Here is a 9,283-nt window from a genome sequence, read left to right on the forward strand (position 1 = left end):
CGACGGCGGTGGTGGTGGACCAGCCGCAGAGCTTCCCTAGCCTCAAGGAATCCGTGAACGCCAAGGCCGGGAAGAAGAAGAAGGCCATGTCACTCTCCGAGTTCTACGCTGACACCGGCGCCGGAGCCGGCGGTGAGCGGGACGCCGGCGGGTACAAGGGATTGACGCAGGACGAGATGCTCCGCCTCCCGAAGGGACCGAAAGAGCGGACTCCGGAGGAAATGCAGTCCGGTCGCCTCGGCGGCGGGTTCTTGTCGTACGGGAGGTCCGGGACGCTGCCTTCTGGCAGGGGGCGCGACCGCGAGGACGGCGACGGGTCCTGGGGAGGCGGAGGACGGAGATCCTACGGCGGATTCGAGGACGAACGCAGGGGTCCGCCTCCTAGGGTTTCGGATTTCGATCAGCCGTCGAGGGCCGACGAGGTTGATAATTGGAAGGCTGAGAAGAAATCTCTTCCTGCGTTCGACTCGGGAGGCCGGCAGAATCGGTACGGCTCTCTCGGCGGCGGCGGGGCCGTGGGAGGAGTCGCCTCTAGGGCTGACGAGGTTGACAATTGGGCGTTTGCGAAAAAGCCTCTTCCTTCTCGATCCTCCACATTTGGTTCCGGTGGGTTCCGCGATTCGGAGCCCGATCGCTGGGGCAGAGGCGGCGGATTCCGCGACAGCGAGAGGGAGAGGCCCAGATTGGTTTTGGATCCGCCGAAGGGTGACGCCGGATCGAACGAACTGCCGGTGGTGAAAACGAACAAGCCGAGTCCGTTCGGGGCGGCGAGGCCCAGAGAGGAGGTTTTGGCTGAGAAGGGTTTGGATTGGAAGAAGTTGGACTCTGAAATTGAGGCTAAGAAAACGAGTAGGCCGACGAGCGCGCATTCGAGCAGGCCATCGAGTGCGCAATCGAGCCGGTCCGAGGGTCCTGGCCTGCAGGGAATAGAAAATGTAGTTAAGCCAAGGCCAAAAGTGAATCCATTTGGGGACGCCAAACCTAGGGAGGTTTTGCTGGAGGAGAAAGGTAAGGATTGGCGGAAGATTGATCTCGAATTGGAGCATCGCGGCGTCGACAGGTCTGTATTCGTTGTTTATCCTTTTTCTTTGTCATTTCATAGGCTGTTTTGTTCTGCATTATGATTTATTTTGAGTTCATAGATTTTTGTCAATCATACTTTTCAAGCTATGATGATGTTGCGTTTGTTGTGCTGGTTTTTCTAGATGCCAAGTTACCAACAATGCAAGTGTTTGAATGCTTAGCATGTTAGTACATCTGCCTTCATTATTTACCAATTCATGTTAGTAGCTATGGTGGTAAGACATTAATATGCTGAAGTTTTTCTCATGTTTGAAGGCCAGTTGAATTGATGTTTCTTATGGCAGTTTGATTACTTTACATTTACAAATGTTAATGACAGAGTTTATGCTTTGAGGTTTAGAATGGTAATCTAATAATGGCTCATAATTGGAGAACTTTAACTTCTGTCTTTATGTTTAAGATGTTGTATGTCGATTGAAAATTAGAGTGCTTATGCTGAGATCTTATATAGTCCGTAAAAGTTTGACCTTTCTGAAAAATTCATGAACTTGTGTCCTAACTTCTACTAAGCCTTAAAGTTTTTCTCTTTGCAGAAGAAGTATGCCAGTTCACTAGCAAATAAGAGCTTTTCTCAAAAGAAGAGAATCTTTAAAACAAGGATTTAATGGTTTCGTTTACAATTGAAGCGAGCTTCTTTTTATTTTTATTTTTTATTTTTTATTTTTATATATATAGCTAAGTTTCCAGTTAGACCCCACTGAAACGTATAAGCTCCAAATACAAACAATTTAGGTGTATCTCTTTCATTGCTCTGTCGTACTAAAAAGCATCTGTTCATTTAGGAAACCATATTGGTTGCCTTGATAAACTTAAACTTGGATGTATTTTGGCATCCTTTTACTGCGGCAATCTTGCTCTAGAAGCCTTGCATGATAACTTAATTGGTTGATATGCATTTGTGATGCAAGCAATGTATTTTCTTTTTTCTTCATCTATATTAGTTGGCTTGCTTACTAAATTATGCAGACTTGAGACCGAGGAAGAAAAGATGTTGAAGGAGGAAATAGAGTATCTGAAGAAGGAGCTGGAGAAAGAATCCACGGAATCTTCGCAGGAGTCTGCTGGAGACCAGCCCAGTCTACGTGATACACTACTACAGAGGGAAAGGGAATTTGAAAAACTGATACGCGATTTGGATGACAAAGTACGATTTGGGCAGAAGGCTGTTGAAAGGCCAGGGTCTGGAGCAGGCAGGAGTGGCAACTATCTTGAGAGACCGCCTTCTCAGTCTGGACCATTTGAAGAGTCTAAAAGCATAGAGTTTATGGAAAGGCCTCGATCACGGGGCACGGGGGATCTCTGGACAAGGCCTGCTGATGATAGAAGAGGATTTCAAGGTGGCAGGGAAAGAGGATTTCTGGGTAGCAGAGACTTGGACAGGTGGGCATTCTTCTCGTGTTTTGCTTTCGCTTTCGTCTTTACTTATGGTAGTTCATAGTTTGATGTGTACTTGTTGATCTTAGAAAGTTTAAAATTTTCATGTGACAGGTCAAGGGATAGATGGTGAAGGAATGTTTCTGTGGATCCATATCCATCGAGTTATCTTCTACTTTGACGACTAAACCGGAATAATATTTTGCCTCTCTCACCCTTTTTGTTTTCTTCATTTTGCTTTGGGAATTCGAGCAAGAATTGTTTAGTACTGGCGCTGAGGACTCTCTCTGTTAAATCTATTGTTATATCTTTTGCAACTATGTAAAATTGGAATTTTCTTTTTTGTCTTTTTCTTCTTCTTTTTTTTTTTTTTTAAAATTTTTCCTTTTTTTATTTTCCCTTCTGTTTAAATCAAGGAGCCTGTATTGGTTTTTTTAGGACTCGGTTCCTGATGGACAGCATTGGGACTCCCTAGTTTCTTTTTGCGACAAGTTCTGGGTGTTACACACATACTTTTAATTCTATTTGTCTATCAATCTTTTTTGTATTATTTATTATTGCGCTCGATTTCTCTCTTCTCTTGTTCCTTTCCTTTCCTTTCCATTTATTTATTTATTATATATTTTTGTCAGTGCTTTATGTTTTTCCTTTAGACAAGAGAAAAACAGTCGTTGACCCCTTGCTTTGTGCCTGTGGAACGGATGGGCGCAATTATATGGTTTGATTGCATCCATGACTGTCTCCCAAATACCAAAAACAAAGGAAAATGGAAAGAATACATTACAAGGCAAGAATTATATAAGTCGGCTAGGAGGCTTTTCTCGCCTAAAAAAAAAAAAAAACCCTTAAAACTTACACGGCATTGCAAGCGGTCTTTTTGGCCCCAAATTTAATTAGCCAAACAACCAACAGGAGCATAATCATTAGCAGTTAGCACTCTTATTTTTATTCACAATGAACTAATTGTCCAGTTTTAATTGGTCAAATTTCATCCTTTTAAGTTTATTGTATACTAATGAACAAAAGTTGCCTGTGTTTTAATCATTATTATTTTCTTTTCTAAAGAGAGTTTTTTTGTGCCATAAGGCCCTGAATTATTGGATATTAAATTCTATCTTAATATTATTAGAGAAAGTTAATAGTTTACACGTATCGTTACTTTTACTAGTACTCCCATTTTATTTATATTTATTTTCATATTAAGAAATCTTTTAAGTTTAGTATTAGGTAATTTATCCGATAATATACTTGTAATGTCTATTTATATGAAGTCCCATTCTTAACCAACTAATTCTTTCCCTCTTCTTTGTATGTCGAATGTAGACATATTGTTGAATCACGTTAAATCTCATTCTCATTGTCTTCTCTTTTTGCGTTTATTTTTCTTATTTTCTCATTTAATTATTATGAAATATCAACGTGTGATTCGTTTGGGTCTACTGTGCCATTTTATTATTATATTGCTTTTTAAATGGGTTTGTTTAATTCGTTAATTTAAAATTTTAATTTAAGTTAAGATATGAGAATTTTTTATTACAATAAAAAAATTAAATGTGATTATTTATGAAAATTTTTTACTATAATAAAACTTAAATTCTAAATTCAAAATGAAAGGTATACACTTGTATCTGGAACCTGGTCAACGTCTTCTCAGATCAAATCCCTGAAACTCAACTTACTCTGCAACTATGAAACTCCTGAGGTAAGAGTTTATTTATCTAATTTTAATTTTAATTTTCTCCCGAGCAAAAAAATAGTACGTGTCATAACCGGTATTAGACTTTGATTAATCACAGAAATAGTACTTCACTCCTTGAATTTATTTACAATAACGTTCCCTTTTCGTTTCCCTCAATGGCCCAATCATTATATAAAGTCAGTCCCTCTTTAGAAATTCAAATTCACAAACCATTTGCTTATTATTACAGGTTGAAGAGGAAGAAGCCTCCACTAGAAATGCCATCTTTGGCACTAAAGAAGAGTGTAGTGGTAACAACAATTGTAGTCGCCATAGTTGCTTCTTTTCTCTATCCATCAAGGGGTTGTCAATTTTCAGCTATTTATAACTTTGGCGACTCCAACTCCGACACAGGCGCCGTCTCAGCAGCATTCGGCGGCCTCCCTCCTCCTTACGGCAAAACATTCTTTGGTAAACCTTCTGGTCGGTATTCTGATGGGCGACTCATCATTGATTTTATAGGCAAGTAAGTTGGTTCATTTGGATATATGAGTAGAGAGGCTCATTTTCTTAGTAGGCGCTAAAACTATTTTTCTATATGGTGGTTGTGTGTTTTTTTACGTGGTTATTTTCAATGCTGATTGTCTGGTCTCTTTCTGTCGCATTAACAATGTTCTATCCTTTTTTTTTTTTTTTGACAGCTGAGAGTTTGGGATTGCCGTTGGTGAATGCGTACCTCGATTCTATAGGATCGAATTTCAGCCATGGAGCGAACTTTGCAGCGAGCGGGTCCACTATGCAGCCAGTGAATGCCAAGTTATATGGGGCTGGTTTCAACCCTTTTTCTCTTGATGTGCAGCTTCTGCAGTTTGAACAACTTAAAGACCGGATAGAGGAACTTTACACCCAAGGTTATACTAGTTAGCTGATTTAGACTTGAATCAATTCCGAAATCCTTTTTGTTGTTCGTTTTGCTAAGAACCATTTGTCTGTTTTTCCGGTTTTTTAGCTGATATCTCGCGAATCACAAATAATCTCCCAAAACCAGAGGAGTTCTCAAAGGCCCTTTACATATTGGATAGTGGCCAGAATGATCTTCACTATGGACTCGTGACAATGACAAGAAAGCAAGTGAAGGAATCCATTCCCTATATAATTAGTCAGTTTGCACTTTACATAGAGGTAGTTTTTTTGTCCCTTTAGCATAACTTTTCACAACAACCTAGCCCCACGTACCAAACTGCACTATAGCAAGTTATGGTTTCTAAGAATGAAAAAAAAAAAAAAAAGGTTGCATCCACCATCATTTTTTTTTCCCTAAAAAATTTCTTCTAGTACTTTAATCAAAGCTTTAGGTATATTGAAAATGGTGGACCGTAGAGAAGAATGTTCACACCAAACAAACAAATAATCTCACGTTGCATTGACTCTCTGTTTATTGAAAGGCCTTTATTTTGTATGTTCTTTACTGCTAATGCGATCAGTACAATTTTCTCAAAATTAAAACTGCAAAAACTGTATCTTTAAGTGTATCATTCAAGTACCATCAGTTATCTCTCTTTTGTATTCTCGATAAAGTTTTCCCTTTTGTGAAACTGATTTAGAAGCTCTACCAAAGAGGAGCAAGAGTATTTTGGATACATAACACCGGTCCCATTGGCTGCTTGCCGTTTTTTGTTGTAACCTATCCACCGAGGCCCGAAGATGCTGATCGAAATGGCTGCGTAAAGTCCTACAATGAGGTGGCTATAGAATTCAACAAACAGCTCAAAGAGCAGGTTTCTAAACTGAGGACTCAGCTCTCTGGTGCAGCTCTTTTTTATGTTGATATCTTCTCAGCCAAATATTCTCTAATCAGTGAAGCAAGCAGATATGGTAATAACTTTATCATGTCATACTTCTTCTTGAATGAATAGATTAGCAAAAGAGCGATTTAGAAAAACATGAAAGTTTTTCTCATCTCTAGATAATTTGGGTATTGCAGGTTTCATTAATCCTCTTGGGCAATGTTGTGGCGACTCTGGGGATTCTGGTCTTCGATGTTGGACGACGAAAATAGTAAATGGAACTGAAATTTTTGCCACTTCTTGCACTGACCCTTCAAAGTGCATTAGCTGGGATGGCATACACTACACGGAGGCTGCAAATAAATGGATAGCCAACCGTATTCTGGATGGATTTTTGACAGATCCTCCCGTTCCCCTTGCTAAAGCATGTCGCAGCCTCGGTTCCTCTGACCGATGAAGAATGCTTTTATGCCTCGTCTGGTTGGAGTAAAAGTGGTAAAAGGGTTAGGAATGGGAGGATAAGTGGATGGATTTTGAGACTTAATATTGTTTGGTAGGAGAGGTTAGAGGAGGAGCAAATGGGTCAGGCAAGGGATTAAAAATCCTCCACGGGACTCTAATTTTTATCTTTATGTAGTTGAAAAGATTGGAGTAGATCCATACCAAACACAGCAAGAGAAAAGGTTCTCCCCTCCCTCCCCATTCCCTACTAGATTATATACTTTTCCTTCCATCCTATGTTGTCTCCCTTACCAAACACATTCTTAAAGCATGTTTGCAATCTTATGTCAACTTCAACATACTTTTATGTGTGCTTTCTTCTGTCTCTGCAGTATGGAATGTGTCAATCTTATTGAAAGTTTAGTTATATCCAAATTAATTCATAGAGAAATTTAAAGTAGGAAACGTGTTTCTATTGTCAAAATGGGGATGACTTGTGTTTCTTTTTCTTATACTATAAGCCATGATCCTTCTGTTTAACTGCACATCTGCTATTTCACTTAAATACTTGTCTGTGTAGACACTAGACACAAGGCAAATATACTGCTTCCGTCTTAGAGGAAGCCATTGAAGTTGACTGCATGTGTGAGCTCTGTTCTATCGATTAACTTCCGGTTTCCGAGAAAGACATTTACCTCAAACAACAGTAGAAAACAAAAACGACAATCATCAGATTACAGAGGTTTGACCATCATAAAACGACGTTAACAATTTAAAAAGAAAGAATGTGACAAGAATAATCGTAAAAACGACAACAATATGGAAAGGACATAAAAACTAAGAGGAGCAATAATATTATTAAAAGGATTAATTTCAAAAATTATCTCTGAACTATAACTCTTGTAACACTTTATCCTTCGAATTTTAAAACGTAACATTTGATCTTCCGAACTTTGTTCTGTTAACAAGTTTTACCCTTATGTTACAATGAGTGACGGAATTGTCATGTGTCACTTATTTAGTGAGATTTGAAAGTGCAATTACGCTTATATCCTCCTAATTAGATTAGATCTCATGGATTAATCGACAGAGTTCACCATCTTCGTTCCCAAAAACCAGTTTTTTTTTTCTCACCTCGTTCATCCATGGCAAGTTCCTTCAGTACAAATAGTGGTGGCAGCGGCTAGATGATGGAAGAAATTTGAGGTCCAATTCGACGTCGATGTGGGTTGGATTCGTTAGTGAAGACATCGCACACGAAGAAGAATCTGAGAAGACGATTTGATGGTTGCATTTGGTATAAGGTAAATCGTTTAACGTTGGACAACAAAGCTTTTGTAGATTTGGGTTGAATCTAGTTAATTTGAGTTTGATTGGGGTTGTGGGTTGATTATGTTTTAGTTTGGGAGAAATTTTTAAAAATAATCCTTCATTTTATGCTTGAATGCAGAATGAAGAGGAGAGAGGCTGTGGATTTGGAAAGTGGCTTGATAGTGGAGAAAATTTCCGTGCAAGAGAGCTAGTTCCAGAATTAGATTTCAGTGCAAGAGATGTGGTTCCATAATTAGACGAAAGGCTTGACAAGTTGAACCAAAAAATAGCTTGGATGAAGAAATTATGAAGTTGAAGGAGGCATTTGGAAAGAAGAGTGTAGAAACTGAGATGGAAATAAAAATCACCAATATTTCCCCATGTTGCAGCCATTAGGAGTGATTCAACAATAAATTTACAATGAAGATTGATTTTATTTCTCTAATTTTTCTTTTTGGGGGAAAACATCTAACCCTAACATTTGAGTTTTTTAATCCCTTTTTTAAAAACCTGAGGTTTTTGCAGAGTATTTTACGATAATACCCTCCTCAGATGGGTCATGTACCTTACACGTTGCGAATTTCCTCACTCATTGTAACAGAAGAGGAAAACTTGTTAATTGAACAAAGTTCGGGAGAAGCGGATGTTACGTTTGAAAATTCGGAGGGTAAAGTGTTACAATGGTCATAGTTCAGGGGAAATTTTTAAAATTAATCTTTATTAAAAACAAGTCGCATGAAAAGACCAAAATCACGAAAACGACACAAAATGATAAACGACAAAAACAAACAAGAGGTCACCGAAACGGCAATTATTATAAGGACAACAATCATCAAGATGATAACAAAACAAAAAATAACCAATAAAAGTTAAAAACAAAAGTCTGATGGTAACTAAAAAAAAGGCATCTGCCGAAACGACAATAATCACGAAATTGACAACAAAATTGAGAAACGACCATAAAAAACGACAATAACCAAATCGTCGATCACCTCAAATGACAATAATCATGCAACCGACAAAAAATAAAAAAGTGGAAATAACAGAACAACAAAATTGAAAACGACACTACGCCAGAAGGTAACCTGAAACGACAAAAATCAAGAAAATGTCACCAAATTATATGAAAAAGACTGTAAAAAAAAAAATCCAAAGACACCAAAAACTTGTAATCTGAAAACGACACTAAAATATATATATATATATAAAAAAAAAAAGATAAATACTCGCCAACTTGTTAGAACAACGAAAACCACAAAAAAGGCGAAAACAGAAAACGGCCGGAAAAAAGAAAGTGGCAATCTCATAAAACGACAAGAAAATTAAAACAACGACTCATTAGAACGATCAAGTCAACGGTGGCTTTGCCTGCTGCACGGGCAGAGTATATCTCCGTTACATACATCGTTAAGGTAGCGTTACGACTTAATGAGGTGTTGGAAGACTTGGGAGTTATGCAGTCTATATTGTGACATCCATTTAGCATAGAAGATAATACGTATTGATTGGTGAAAAGTGACAACAATGTCGTTGATTAAAAAGGAAAAAAAAAAAAAAAAAAAAAAAAAAAAAAAACAAAAAAAAAAAAAAAAATTTTAAAGCCCACCTC

At 38.3% G+C, this 9,283-nt stretch overlaps 2 protein-coding genes across 2 annotated transcripts in view; both read left to right on the forward strand.

The window, feature by feature from the left end:
• LOC112092297 (eukaryotic translation initiation factor 4B2-like) overlaps positions 1-3,014 on the forward strand; it is a 3,619-nt gene extending 605 nt beyond the window's left edge. The window contains exons 2-4 of the mRNA XM_024168122.1: positions 1-1,060; positions 2,050-2,463; positions 2,572-3,014. Coding sequence (XP_024023890.1) covers positions 1-1,060; positions 2,050-2,463; positions 2,572-2,590 — 1,493 coding nt within the window. The 3' untranslated portion in view covers positions 2,591-3,014. The remainder of the gene's footprint in view (positions 1,061-2,049; positions 2,464-2,571) is intronic.
• A 1,083-nt stretch (positions 3,015-4,097) lies between these two features.
• Positions 4,098-6,722, forward strand: LOC21410289 (GDSL esterase/lipase At5g14450). The gene is made up of 6 exons (XM_024168232.1): positions 4,098-4,159; positions 4,386-4,657; positions 4,837-5,046; positions 5,145-5,317; positions 5,740-6,010; positions 6,120-6,722. The coding sequence occupies exons 1-6, from the start codon at positions 4,146-4,148 to the stop codon at positions 6,377-6,379; spliced, it is 1,200 nt and encodes a 399-aa protein (XP_024024000.1). The 5' UTR covers positions 4,098-4,145; the 3' UTR covers positions 6,380-6,722.
• The last annotated feature ends 2,561 nt before the right edge of the window (positions 6,723-9,283 follow it).

Source organism: Morus notabilis, unplaced genomic scaffold (assembly GCF_000414095.1).
Source record: "Morus notabilis unplaced genomic scaffold, ASM41409v2 Scaffold99, whole genome shotgun sequence".
Lineage (NCBI taxonomy): Eukaryota > Viridiplantae > Streptophyta > Magnoliopsida > Rosales > Moraceae > Morus > Morus notabilis.

Bases quoted from the DNA above. Each gene is read 5' to 3' on its own strand.
- LOC21410289 (XM_024168232.1), top strand. The intron at 4,658-4,836 runs GCAAGTAAGTTG...TTTTTTTGACAG, and splicing joins ACTCATCATTGATTTTATAG to CTGAGAGTTTGGGATTGCCG. The intron at 5,047-5,144 runs GTTATACTAGTT...CCGGTTTTTTAG, and splicing joins AGAGGAACTTTACACCCAAG to CTGATATCTCGCGAATCACA.